The sequence below is a fragment of the Amblyraja radiata genome, chromosome 22 (genome assembly GCF_010909765.2).
Source record: "Amblyraja radiata isolate CabotCenter1 chromosome 22, sAmbRad1.1.pri, whole genome shotgun sequence".
Classification (NCBI taxonomy): Eukaryota; Metazoa; Chordata; class Chondrichthyes; order Rajiformes; family Rajidae; genus Amblyraja; species Amblyraja radiata.
In genome coordinates, this window is record NC_045977.1 from 11,450,488 (window position 1) to 11,463,883 (window position 13,396).

At 45.6% G+C, this 13,396-nt stretch overlaps 1 protein-coding gene across 1 annotated transcript in view; it reads left to right on the top strand.

Moving 5' to 3' along the window:
- Positions 1–13,396, top strand: part of LOC116985533 (syntaxin-binding protein 4-like) — a 91,883-nt gene that overhangs the window by 56,256 nt on the left and 22,231 nt on the right. Inside the window, exons 10-13 of the mRNA XM_033040307.1 lie at positions 1,064–1,214; positions 3,978–4,050; positions 7,567–7,661; positions 10,027–10,123. Of these exons, the coding sequence (XP_032896198.1) occupies positions 1,064–1,214; positions 3,978–4,050; positions 7,567–7,661; positions 10,027–10,123 (416 nt within the window). The remainder of the gene's footprint in view (positions 1–1,063; positions 1,215–3,977; positions 4,051–7,566; positions 7,662–10,026; positions 10,124–13,396) is intronic.

Consider the following 13,396-nt stretch of genomic DNA (forward strand, 5'->3'; position numbering starts at 1 on the left):
AACCCGTGAGGTCAAAGGGAGAACGTGCAAACTCCACCCAGAGTTTAGGATTGAACCCGGGTCTCTGATGCTGTGAGGCAGCAGCACTACCCACTGCACTACTGTGGGTTAGTTAGTTTGCGCTAACTCCATTCCTTTAACTTCTTGGGACATATTAACTAATCCAGGATTGCCCATCAATTGAAATAACTCGACCTGCCCAAGACTACCACTGATATCATGAAGCCTTCATTCAAATAATTCTGATAGCTTTCAAATTCCAGGAACTACAACCCCAGTTTTTAGATCCTCTCATTATAATTTTACTCTCAGAACAGTCCACGTATCAATGTAGTCAAATCAGATGTGGTCTAACCATGATTTCGTTTACGCTGCCATGACTTCTGCTTCCTTCTATTATCACTCCTCTGTACAAAAGCCAGCACTCCATTAGCCTTTTGGATTATTTTTTGGGCCTGTCCATGACTTGAAGAACTTATTATTCGCACAACCCTAAATTGTATCAGCTCTCCCTTGTGTCTAGCTGATACCAATTTAGGAAGCACTTTGGTTCCTTCCATGTTAGCTCCAAAGTAGATGACCTCACCTTAACACTGAAATCCATTTACTGCAGTTTTTCTCATGGAGTTGTATTTCCACGGTACTTGAGGCGTTTCCCTTTTCAAGCTACCAATTTAACACATGTTTGTGAAGTCTACTTGCCTTTAGCTAGAAAACCGGTGCATTAAGTTGAAGTCTCAGCATGTTATAGATTATTCTCCACCCGCAGGGCAGAATGCCTTCAGAGTCCTGTTACATAAAAGGGAGTGGGCACAATAAGTCACTCTCAAATAACTGGCTACTTTTTATTGAGTAATTTCCAGCAACTTGAGGGGCCTTGCAATATTCTTAAAGTAAAAAACTGGCCTGGAAAAGCGTGAACCCATTGAATAAGTTTGTGATTTGTTAAACTTAATGAATGCGTGGGTGTGAAAACAAACTGGTTTTGGGACTCGTCACGTAACAAACCAATGTTCAGCATGCAATTAGTTTATAATTGTGTATTTTCATAATCTGTTTAAAGGAATGAAGGAACCGTAACAATCGCCTTTCTACCAGGCAAGGGACTTTCACATCATCAGTCCTCCTTGAACAATACAAATGATTCAGCTCAGAAGAACACGGGAAATGGCTTCAGTTCTTGTAGACTGAAGGTTCATGTGAGAAGCCCCAAGGTTAGTGTAAACAATATTGCCCGACTTTGATCACATGGCAATTACAGGGCGTCAAACAAGGCCTCTCCCTCAGCTGCAGTTTTGATTCAATTTTAGCCCCTACTTCCTCTTCGTTCAGACATCTATCAATTTTGCGGCATGAACTGTGACTCAGTGGTAACCCCCCTTGCTGCTGGGTCATGATAACATGAGTTTCACTCTGTAGACTCGAGCACAAAACCTGAGCAGCGCTTCACTGCCTGTGGTGCTGGCTTTCAGACGGGACACTGAACAAAGACCTGCCGAGTTGTATCACTCGTTATCACCTTCCCCACAGCCAACAATGGACCATTGTGGGCTCTACCTTTCCTTGATCATTGTTGCTGGCTTTGATTTGTCTATTTGCATAGATGTTCTATGTACCTTTTCACGTCACTCATTTTCCCCCTTCCCTGAAGAAGGGTCTCGGCATAGTTCCTTTTCTCCAGAGATGCTGCCTGACCCGCTGAGTTACTCTATCTTTGGTGTAAACCAGCTTCTTCAGTTCCTTCCTGCACACTTCTCATTTGTTCGGTCAGGTCAATGTAGAAAACTGAGCATTGCTATTTCAAAAATACTAAATGAGTACTCTGTCAATACGGGCAATATTTACCACTCACTTAAGTCCTAAAACAGATTGTCATCTCATTGCACTGTATGGGAGCTTGCTGTGCGTAATTGACTGCATTACAACTGGGACTAGCCTGTAAGGTGAAGCATGTGTTGATGCGCTAAGTTTGTGTTTACAATTGTAAAGTGTTTTGGAACTTCCAAAGGACAGGAATGAAGCTGGTTGAGTTTACAGGTTAGAGATCCAGCGCGGAAACGGGGCCTTCAGCCCACCGAGTCCCACGCTGACCAACACCAACTCAATGTTAGGCCCATTTTTTGCATCCCACACACTTTAGAGTTTACAGAGGCCAATTAACCTACAAACCTGCACGCCTTTGGAATGTGGGTGGAAACCGGAGCACCCGGAGAAAACCCATGCGGTCACATGGAGAACGTGCAAACTCCGTACAGACAGCATCCATGGTCAGGATCAATCCTGGGTCTCTGGTGCTGTAAGGCAGCAACCCTACCGCTGCACCACCCAAACCGTAAAGAAATGACAGTGAATATAATCGGCGAGCGAAGGGCCAGAGTTTCATAATAAAGCAGCTCTCAGTAACAATAGTCATGAAACTAGTGGATCATCACTAAAAAAAATCATAATGTTCACTGAAGGAAGCAAGTCTTCCATCCTTAGCTGGTGTGGCGTGAAGCTGACTGCAAGGTAGTTGATTCACAACTGCCTCCGTAGTTCTAGGACCAAGCACTGCTGCCAGAATTACCAGCAACCTCCACATCTGGCAGACAAATAGATGGAATGAAAGCTTTGGCACTCGGTAGAGGAAGGTAGAATAGTCGTCATCATATATCACAGCCAGTGACAAAGCAATGATTATTAGAATTAAAAGGATTTTAAACAAAGCAGGTCGCAATTGCCACATAAATTAGCCCCTATTTCTATTTTGTAGCCATGGCAACAAACAAATGTTACATTAAATCTTACAAATATTATTTACTTCAATGGTTCTGGAGTATCTAATTGAAAATAGCATGTTATAAAATGTAAACAGAATTCTCTGCTGTCCCGAACCCCTTCAATTGGGGTACTCCTCTGTTGGTCTTGTCTGAGTGGCTTTGTGTGACCTCTGCTGTTGGTCTTAAGGAGCGGCTCTAGAGTCTTGCTGTATATCTTACCTACACTGCTAGTAAGAGGGACCAAAGGGCCTGTCCCACTTGGGCGACATTTGCGCGTTCACGCAGGTGGTGCGCGAGGATTTTCAGCATCCCAAAATCCTGGGGGGCCGCGTGCTACTGCGCGTCACTGCATACGCCACCACGCCTCACCGCGCGCCATGCGCACGTCACGACGCGCCAACCAATTTTTAGGATGTTGCGTAAATGACGCCCAAGTGGGGCAGGCCCTTTAGCTTCTATTGATGAAAGACTGGTGGGTATTTATTGATGGGCTCATAAGATGGCCACTCGGATAATAACCAAAGTGAAAACCACAGTGATGTAACAGTGGAGTTGCTGCCTTAGAGCACCAGAGACCCGTGTTTGATCCTGGCCGCGGGGTTTGTAGACGCTGTCTACATGGGGTTTGTATGTTCTCCCCCCCCCTCGTGACCACATGGGTTTTCTCCGAGATCTTCGGTTTCCTCCCCCATTCCAAAGACGTACAGGTTTGTAGGTTAATTGGCTTGGTAAAATTGTACAAAAAAATTGTCCCTTGTTTGTGTTAGTGTGCGGGGATCGCTGGTTGGAGCAGACTCGGTGGGACGAGGGGCCTGTTTCAGTGCTGTATCTCTAACTAAACTAAATGAAGCTAAAGTTGAGGACTGTAATGTACATCACGCAATGTACTGATGCCCAAGAAAAGGAGAAGGAAAAAGGAAATGAAATATGCCAGTCAATGTCAGTCTGTCTATTCTACTCCACATGCAAATTCAAGTTTCATTCTTTGTTAACAGTTGTAATTAGCAGATTATGTCAATTGACATTCCAGTTCCTCAACTTCCAGTTTAATATGATTCAGCCATCATTAAATATGATTTCATATTATTTAAATAAGGTGCATAGTTCATGTTTAGAATTATTTTTTGGGGCCCTTGTTCCTTAACTCACTGTAGTAAGTTCCTGCACATAGTATTATGAAACAGTTGTGCTAATCATGATTTATATTTATTTCTGCAGTCGCAACTTGAAGAACACTGTCTCGTGCCTTCGCAGTCACCAGACATTTGCCCGCCAGAGCTCACTGCCTCAGGTATCTATCCACAACAGAGGAGTTTAAAGGAGAAATCTCCAGAATGCTTTCATTTTATATGGTTTTAGCAGTGTTATTGAAAGAATGGGCAGCATCTCCAGTTCATTCTCTCTTCCCCACCCTACTACTTGCCATAAGGCATCCTTGTCCAAATCCAACTAGCCTCAGCGGGAAAAATGAAAGAAATCTAAGTTAATAGTTAACCTTTAATAGTGGCAAAATGATAGAGCTACTGCCTTACAGTGCAGGAGACTCGGGTTCGATCCTGACTACGAGTGTTTGTCTGTACGGAGTTTGTACGTAGAGGTTTGTACGTTAATTGGCTTGATTACAAATGTAAAATTGTCCCTAGTGTGTGTAGGGTAGTGTTAATGTGCGGGGATCACTGGTCGGTGTGGACTCGGTGGGTCGAAGGGCCTGTTTCTGACCTGTATCTCTAAACTAATCTAAACTAAGTGAATACAGCGTGGAAACAAACACTTATGCCCCTGTCCCACTTAGGAAACCTGAACGGAAACCTCCGGTGACCTTGCGCCCCACCCAAGGTTTCCGTGAGGTTCCAGGAGGTTTTGATCACTCTCCCTAATGGTCGAAAGTGGTTTCCGCGTAGTCGAGGCTTCTTCTATGTTCCTGCGGTTATTTCAACAAAACCAAAACCTGCCGCGACTAAATATAGGTTGCCGTTTGGTCGAAGCCAGTGGAGTGGGGTCGCTATTTACTTACAGACAGTCCAAGGCAACCTCCTTCGCTGTCCGGCCATTTTGATTGGCTCATTGGGGTTTTCAGCAAAGATCCTATAGGATCTTTGGTTTGCAGGACCTAGGAGATCCGCCGGAAGGTAAAATGCCCGCTAACTTTATTAGATTTCTTAAATCTGTCTTCACTCCTTCTCCCCCCCCCTTCTCTCCCCTTCCCCCTCCCCTTCTCTCTCCCTTCTCTCCCCTTCTCTCTCCCCTTCACTTCCCTTCTCTCCCCTTCTCCCCCCTTCTCTCTCCCTTCTCTCTCCCCTTCTCTTCCCTTCTCTTCCCCATCTCTCTCCCCTTCTCTGTCCTTCTCTCCCTCCCTCCCGCGCTCTCTAAAGGACTTACCATGCTCTGTGGCAGCCATTTACCTTCCTCTTCATTGTGCAGACAGCACTCCTCCGCTGTCCCTGGCCCCCACCTTCACGATGTGGTTGTGTGTGTGTGTGTGTGTGTGTGTGTGTGTGTGTGTGTGTGTGTGTGTGTGTGTGTGTGTGTGTGTGTGTGTGTGTGTGTGTGTGTGTGTGTGTGTGTGTGTGTGTGTGAGTGTGTGTGTGTGTGTGAGTGTGTGTGTGTGTGTGAGTGCGGTAGGATCTTTGGTCAGTAGATGCAGCTCACGCTTTGGTCGAGGCTTTTCAGGCGAGTGACCAAAACCTCTGGCGACTCACGGAAACCTTGGGTGGGGCGCAAGGTCACCAGAGGTTTCCGTTCTGGTTTCCTAAGTGGGACAGGTGCTTTAGGCCCACCGAGTCCTTGCCGACCATGCATCACCCGTTCTCACTAGTTCTATGTTATCCCACTTTCTCATTCACTACCTACAACCTCGGGGCAATTTACAGAGACTAATTATCCTACGACCCACTTCTTGGGAGGAAACCAGAGCACCCTGAGAAAACCCAGGCGCTCACAAGGAGAATATGCGAACTCCACACAGACAGCATCTGAGGTTGGGATCCAACCCGGGTTTCTGATGCTATTTAACAGCAACTCTACCATTAGCATCACTGTGCTGTCCCTTTTTATATAAAATCTGATGATTTGGAAATATAACCCTTTATGCGTCTTATAAATTATGATTGTTTAAGAGTGTCTTGCGTTTTCTATATGAATGGATTACGTGGTCAGCCATTCCAGTTCTGTTTTGTGATTAGCCAGTTCCACACTTGTCCATATGTTTGACCTGTCCAGGTTTTGGTTTCTTGTGTGACCTGTCAATGCAATGGGTATTGGAGTTGATCCAGCACTATTCATCCAAGCAACAACAAGGCATTTAGGCAGCTAAAAAGAACTAGGCACAGATCCTTTTAACATTAATTTACGTTGATCAAATGTGTGCGTAAATTACTGCAAATTTGGCTCAAAATATGTGATTCCATTCCAGATTTTGTTTTCTGAATTTAAATCCACTTCTTTTTCTTTCTGCATCAATTAGTTCCTTTCCCCAACATATGGGTAAATAATGACAACATTTGCTAATACTTAGTTGTTTTTTTAAATCAAATCTTGGCTGTATCTATATATTTGAAATATAGTAGCACATTAAACTTAGAGCAGAATCCCACAGGCCCTTCAAGTCCACTCCACCGTTCAATATAATCATGGCCAATCCTATAACTATGGTCCATACTCCCAACCTCTCTCCCCACTTGTCTCCATTGTTTCTGCTTAGACTTCTGGTCCACGACGGCTTCGAGCAGAGGGTTTTTCTGGGTGGTGCTGGCAATGTTAAGGGTGTGGATCGGGAGCACACAGAAGCCCTTTGTAGGTGGCAGAAAGAGCGCGCCACCTGATGACCTAACCATCCATCCATCCATCCTCTCAGCCACCTTTTGCCCGAGCTGAGGATGAGACTGCAGTTCCCACCCTGGCCTTAGTTAGCACGTCAGAATCGCAACATCAGAGTAGACATCAAGCATCCTTGATCTTGAGGGCCAGTCTAAGAGGGAGAGGGGTGAACGTCAGAAGAAGAAGATGAAGAAATCAATTACCAATTCCCATGTGGCAGCTTGTATTTATAGATGAAGATGTCATGCTCCTTAGTACTGAGGTCCTGTTTATCTGTGCCCCCAATGTCATGAATTATGTCTCATGTGGAGAAACTGACCAAAAACTGGTGAAATAAGTGTGAGACTGGACTTTTCTGGCTTTACCTTGCAATAAACGTTATTCCCTTATCATATATCTACAGTATACACTGTAAATTGATTGATTGTAATCATGTATTGTCTTTCTGCTGACTGGTTAGCACGCAACAAAAAGCTTTTCACTGTACCTCGGTATGTACACGTGACAATAAACTAAACTGAAACTGAGCTAAGTTCCTCTCGTTTCACATCTCCAACACAATCTGAATTGAATAACAGGAGTGATTGAGAGTTTAGAACATTTAATATTGTCATGGACAATGCATTTAGTTTTAGTTTAGTTTGGAGATACAGTGTGGAAACAGGCCCTTCAGCCCACAGAGTCCACACCAACTTGTAATCCCCATACACTCACGCTATCCTACACACACTGGGGACAATTTACATTTATACCAAGACAATTAACCTACAAACCCGTACGTCTATGGAGTGTGGGAGGAAATAAAAGATCTCGGAGAAAACCCACGCAGGTCATGGGGAGAGCGTACAAACTCCGTACAGACAGCACCTTTAGTCTGGATCGAACCCAGGACTCTGGCGCTGTAAGGTAGTCGCTCTACCACTACGCCACCTTTGATTTTACCAAATTAACAAATCAGTTTGTGTAATCCTTTTTATACCTTTACTTGCAGCTGCCAAAATGTTCATTCCAAAGGAAGTGCCCAGCAGCAAACTGAAAGTCTGCCTGGACCCTCATGTTCGTTTAAAAATGGATAAGCTTGAGTTGGTAAGCATCTCGTCAAGTCAAGTTTATTTGTCACATACACATACGAGATGTGCAGTGAAATGAAAGTGGCAATGCTGGCGGGATTACAAACAATCTCTGTCTGTCTGTCTGTCTGTCTGTCTGTCTGTCTGTCTGTCTGTCTGTCTGTCTGTCTGTCTGTGTGTGTGTGTGTGTGTGTGTGTGTGTGTGTGTGTGTGTGTGTGTGTGTGTGTGTGTGTGTGTGTGTGTGTGTGTGTGTGTGTGTGTGTGTCTCTCTCTCTTATTTCTCTTTTCTCTTACCTTTCTTCCTTCTGCTGCCACTGTCCCCACTTTGATTAGTGCAGGTGTCAGGGGTTATGGGGAGAAGGCAGGAGAATGATTATGTGGAGGAGCAGACACGATGGGCCGATTGGGCTAATTCTGCCCCAAATTCTTATGGGCGTAATGGGGAGTTAATTAGTTGTGCCTATGCGGTGTAGGTCCCCTTTAGATAATGATGAATCAAGCAAGCTTTATGAAAGATTTGTTCTGCATTAGGTGCCTGATGTTGGTAGCACCAATTGACCTTTGTCGATGTAGCATCGAGGCATGTGATGCACACGACTGGATCGCAATATTAGTATCCAGGCTCCTTTGCGCAACAAATATACAAGATCTCAGATCTTCGGTTAGAGTACACTTCATCTTTCATTGAATTTGGATAGTAAGGTGCACAAAAGTTGTGACATTAAGTAATCTGATTTATATACAAACAGTATATTAGTTCATAAATATTTGCCTTCATTGGAGTAGACTCGAAGAAAACATGGGTAGGAAGGAACTGCAAATGCTGGTTTAAACCAAAGATAGACACGAAAAGCTGGAGTACCTCAGCGGGTCAGGCAGCATCTCTGAATATAGAAATAGGTGATGTTTTGGGTCTGTTGAAGGGTCACCTATTCCTTTTCTTCAGAGATGCTGCCTGGCCCATAGAGTTATTCCAGCTTTTTGTGTCTCTCTTTAGAAGAAAGCATAATGCTGACAGTGAGAGGATAGTCTTAAGTTTTAACCAGCATTTTAAGATAGGGAGACTTCCACATATTAAAACCGGCTAGTTTACTGAGACATTGTCAAATTCTCAGCTACGCCTCAATCTCTTAATACTGCCAAGATACTTCTCAATGTTGGAAATTTTTTTAGCAAATTACAACCCGGAAGTGTTGATTAGTGAATTATATTAGTTTGCAGCTTACATTTAATATCCTCTGGTTTGATGAAATGTGGAAAAGCTAGTTACTGGTGAGGCTTGAAACTCTCCCTGACCGCTGTAGATTGTGTGGTATGGTGTGGTGTGGTGTGGTGTGGCGTGGCGTGGCGTGGCGTATCGTGGCATGGCATGGCGTGGCGTGGCATGGCGTGGGGTGGTGTGGCGTGGCGTGGCGTGGCGTGGCGTGGCGTGGCGTGGTGTGGCGTGGCGTGGCGTGGCGTGATGTGGTGTGGCGTGGCGTGATGTGGTGTGGCGTGGCGTGATGTGGTGTGGCGTGACGTGGTGTGGCGTGGCGTGATGTGGTGTGGCGTGACGTGGTGTGGCGTGGCGTGATGTGGTGTGGTGTGTGGCGTGGCGTGATGTGGTGTGGCGTGGCGTGATGTGGTGTGGTGTGTGGCGTGGCGTGATGTGGTGTGGCGTGGCGTGATGTGGTGTGGCGTGGCGTGATGTGGTGTGGCGTGACGTGGTGTGGCGTGGCGTGATGTGGTGTGGTGTGTGGCGTGGCGTGATGTGGTGTGGCGTGGCGTGATGTGGTGTGGTATGTGGCGTGGCGTGATGTGGTGTGGCGTGGCGTGATGTGGTGTGGTGTGGCGTGGCGTGATGTGGTGTGGCGTGGCGTGATGTGGTGTGGCGTGACGTGGTGTGGCGTGGCGTGGCGTGATGTGGTGTGGTGTGGCGTGGCGTGATGTGGTGTGGCGTGGCGTGATGTGGTGTGTGGCGTGGCGTGATGTGGTGTGGCGTGGCGTGATGTGGCGTGGCGTGGCGTGGCGTGGCGTGGTGTGGCGTGGCGTGATGTGGTGTGGTGTGGCCTGTTTTATCATTGTCTCTGGTGAGGACGGGATTAAGTCTGAGTTCCTTCACTCAGTCATGTCTAATGGGGCCAGCTGATGGGATGATGTCTGAAGAAGGGTCTCAACCCGAAACATCGCCCATTCCTTCTCTCCAGAGGTGCTGTCTGTCCTGCTGAGTTACTCCAGCATTTTGTGTCTATAATGGGATGATGGAATGGAAATGCCAAACAGTGACGATGTAAACAATGAGATGGTGCCTCACATTGCACCCTGTTTATGCTCTAACACAGGTTATAGTCAGACCACACTCTCACTGTAGCCAGGGCTTACACCATCCTCTCTGTTGCAGGCACTGAAGTACCTCAAACTACATGTGACGGAAGAACAAAGAAAGGCATTGAGGCAGAGTCTCAGAAATGACTCTCAGGGAACTGTCGCCTTTGGAGGTAAAGATGGCTTTTCAAATAAAATAGTATCTTAGCGATCAGCTCACCATGCTTTATTCCTGCAGAAATCTATGCTGCAGAAATGGTTTCCTCTAGCTAGAACTTGCTATGATTATTATCAATGTGGGTTCATTAATAGCAGTCTCAATGTTCTCACCACCCAACATGGTAGACATTGTGGTACAAATATGCAGCCCATCACCTCCCCTCCAGCACTAGAATCTGTGATGATGTTAGAGATTGCTCCCTCAGACAGTCGCGGCATAAATGATCAGCCATGAAGGTGAGGTGTAAACAAATGTTACTCAGAGCACTGTAAATGGTTTGAATGCTGAAACCATGGAGCAGTTTAGGCAGCACAGTGGTGCAGCTTGTAGAGCCACTGCCTCACAGCAGCAGAAATGCGGGTTTAATCCTGACCCCGGGTGCTGCCTGTGTGGAGTTTGCACATTATCCCGGTACCACATGGGTTTCCCTCGGGTTTTCCAGTTGCCTCCCGCATGCCAAAGACTTGCAGGTTTGTAGGTTAATCGGCCCGTGTGAAATGCCCCAAGTGTGTGAGGAGTCGAGGCGAAAATGGGATAACACAGAACTAGTGTGAACGGGTGATCGATGGTTGCCATGGACTCAGTGAGACAAAGAGCTGGTTCTATGTTGTCTCTTTCAAGCAGTTAAGACATAATTACATTGGTGGGCATGGAGTCACAGATAGATCACAATGGTTGAGCAGGATTTCTTCCCTTAAGGACTTTAGTGAAACAGATCACAATCCAAAATGTAATAGATATCAAAATGGTGTGCTGCCTTCCTGGTGCCAGGATCCAGGATGTCACGGACAGAGTGCAGAAAATCCTCAAGGGCGAAGGTGAACATCCGGAAGTGGTAGTGCATGTCGGCACAAACGATGTCGGAAAGAAGGGGATGAATATTCTGCAGCGTGACTTTAGAGAGCTCGGAAAAATGCTGAAAAGCAGGACCTCCAGGGTTGTTATCTCCGGTTTGCTTCCAGTTCCTCGTGCTGGCGAGAGCAGGAACAGGGAGATACGGGACCTGAACGTGTGGCTGAGGAACTGGTGCACGAGGCAGGGATTTAGATTCTTAGATCACTGGGATCTGTTTTGGGGTAAGGGGGAACTGTACAAAAGGGACGGATTGCATCTTAACAGGTGTGGGACCAGCATTCTGGCAGGCAGGTTTGCCACTGCTACACGGGTGGTTTTAAACTGAATAAGGGGGGTGGGGTGTCAAATGGGATAGTGGAGGATGGAGTTAAAGGGAAAGGGTTTCTTAAATGTGTGAGCGTAGAGACAGAGGGGTGTAAAATGAGGGTAGAAGCAATAGGTAGCAAGGTGAAAAGTAAAAGTGGCAGGCAGACAAAACCAGGGCAAAAATCAAAAAGGGCCACTTTTCAACATAATTGTATAAGGGGTAAGAGTGTTGTAAAAACAAGCCTGAAGGCTTTGTGTCTCAATGCAAGGAGCATTCGTAATAAGGTGGATGAGTTGAATGTGCAGATAGCTATTAATGAGTATGATATAGTTGGGGTCACGGAGACATGGCTCCAGGGTGACCAAGGCTGGGAGCTGAACATCCAGGGATATTCAATATTCAGGAGGTTTAGAGATAAAGGAAAAGGAGGTGGGGTAGCGTTGCTGGTTAGAGAGGAGATTAACGCAATGGAAAGGAAGGACATTAGTTTGGAGGATGTGGAATCGGTATGGGTAGAGCTGCGAAACACTAAGGGGCAGAAAACGCTGGTGGGTGTTGTGTACAGGCCACCTAACAGTAGTAGTGAAGTTGGAGATGGTATCAAACAGGAAATTAGAAATGCGTGCGACAAAGGCAAAACAGTTATAATGGGTGACTTCAATCTACATATAGATTGGGTGAATCAAATTGGCAGGGGTGCTGAGGAAGAGGATTTCTTGGAATGTATGCGGGATAGTTATCTAAATCAACATGTAGAGGAACCAACGAGAGAGCAGGCTATTTTAGACTGGGTATTGAGTAATGAGGAAGGGTTAGTTAGCAGTCTTGTTGTACGTGCCCCCTTGGGCAAGAGTGACCATAATATGGTTGAGTTCTTCATTAGGATGGAGAGTGACATTGTTAATTCAGAAACAATGGTTCTGAACTTAAAGAAAGGTAACTTTGAGGGTATGAGACGTGAATTGGCCAAGATTGACTGGCAATTAATTCTAAAAGGGTTGACGGTGGATATGCAATGGAAGACATTTAAAGACTGCATGGATGAACTACAAAAATTGTTCATCCCAGTTTGGCAAAAGAATAAATCAGGGAAGGTAGTGCATCCGTGGATAACAAGGGAAATCAGGGATAGTATCAAAGCGAAGGATGATGCGTACAAATTAGCCAGAAAAAGCAGCATACCGGAGGACTGGGAGAAACTCAGAGACCAGCAGAGGAGGACAAAGGGCTTAATTAGGAAAGGTAAAATAGATTATGAAAGAAAACTGGCAGGGAACATAAAAACTGACTGCAAACGTTTTTATAGATATGTGAAAAGAAAGAGATTAGTTAAAACAAATGTAGGTCCCTTGCAGTCAGAAACAGGTGAGTTGATCATGGGGAACAAGGATATGGCGGACCAATTGAATAACTACTTTGGTTCCGTCTTCACTAAGGAAGACATAAATAATCTGCCGGAAATAGCAGGGGACCGTGGGTCAAAGGAGTTGGAGGAATTGAGTGAAATCCAGGTTAGCCGGGAAGTGGTGTTGGGTAAATTGAATGGATTAAAGGCCGATAAATCCCCAGGGCCAGATAGGCTGCATCCCAGAGTACTTAAGGAAGTAGCTCCAGAAATAGTGGATGCATTAGTAATAATCTTTCAAAACTCTTTAGATTCTGGAGTAGTTCCTGAGGATTGGCGGGTAGCAAACGTAACCCCACTTTTTAAGAAGGGAGGGAGAGAGAAAACGGGGAATTACAGACCAGTTAGTCTAACATCGGTAGTGGGGGAACTGCTAGAGTCAGTTATTAAAGATGGGATAGCAGCACATTTAGAAAGTGGTGAAATCATTGGACAAAGTCAGCATGGATTTACAAAAGGTAAATCATGTCTGACGAATCTTATAGAATTCTTCGAGGATGTAACTAGTAGCATGGATAGGGGAGAACCAGTGGATGTGGTGTATCTGGACTTCCAGAAGGCTTTCGACAAGGTCCCACATAAGAGATTAGTATACAAACTTAAAGCACACGGCATTGGGGGTTCAGTATTGATGTGGATAGAGAACTGACTGGCAAACA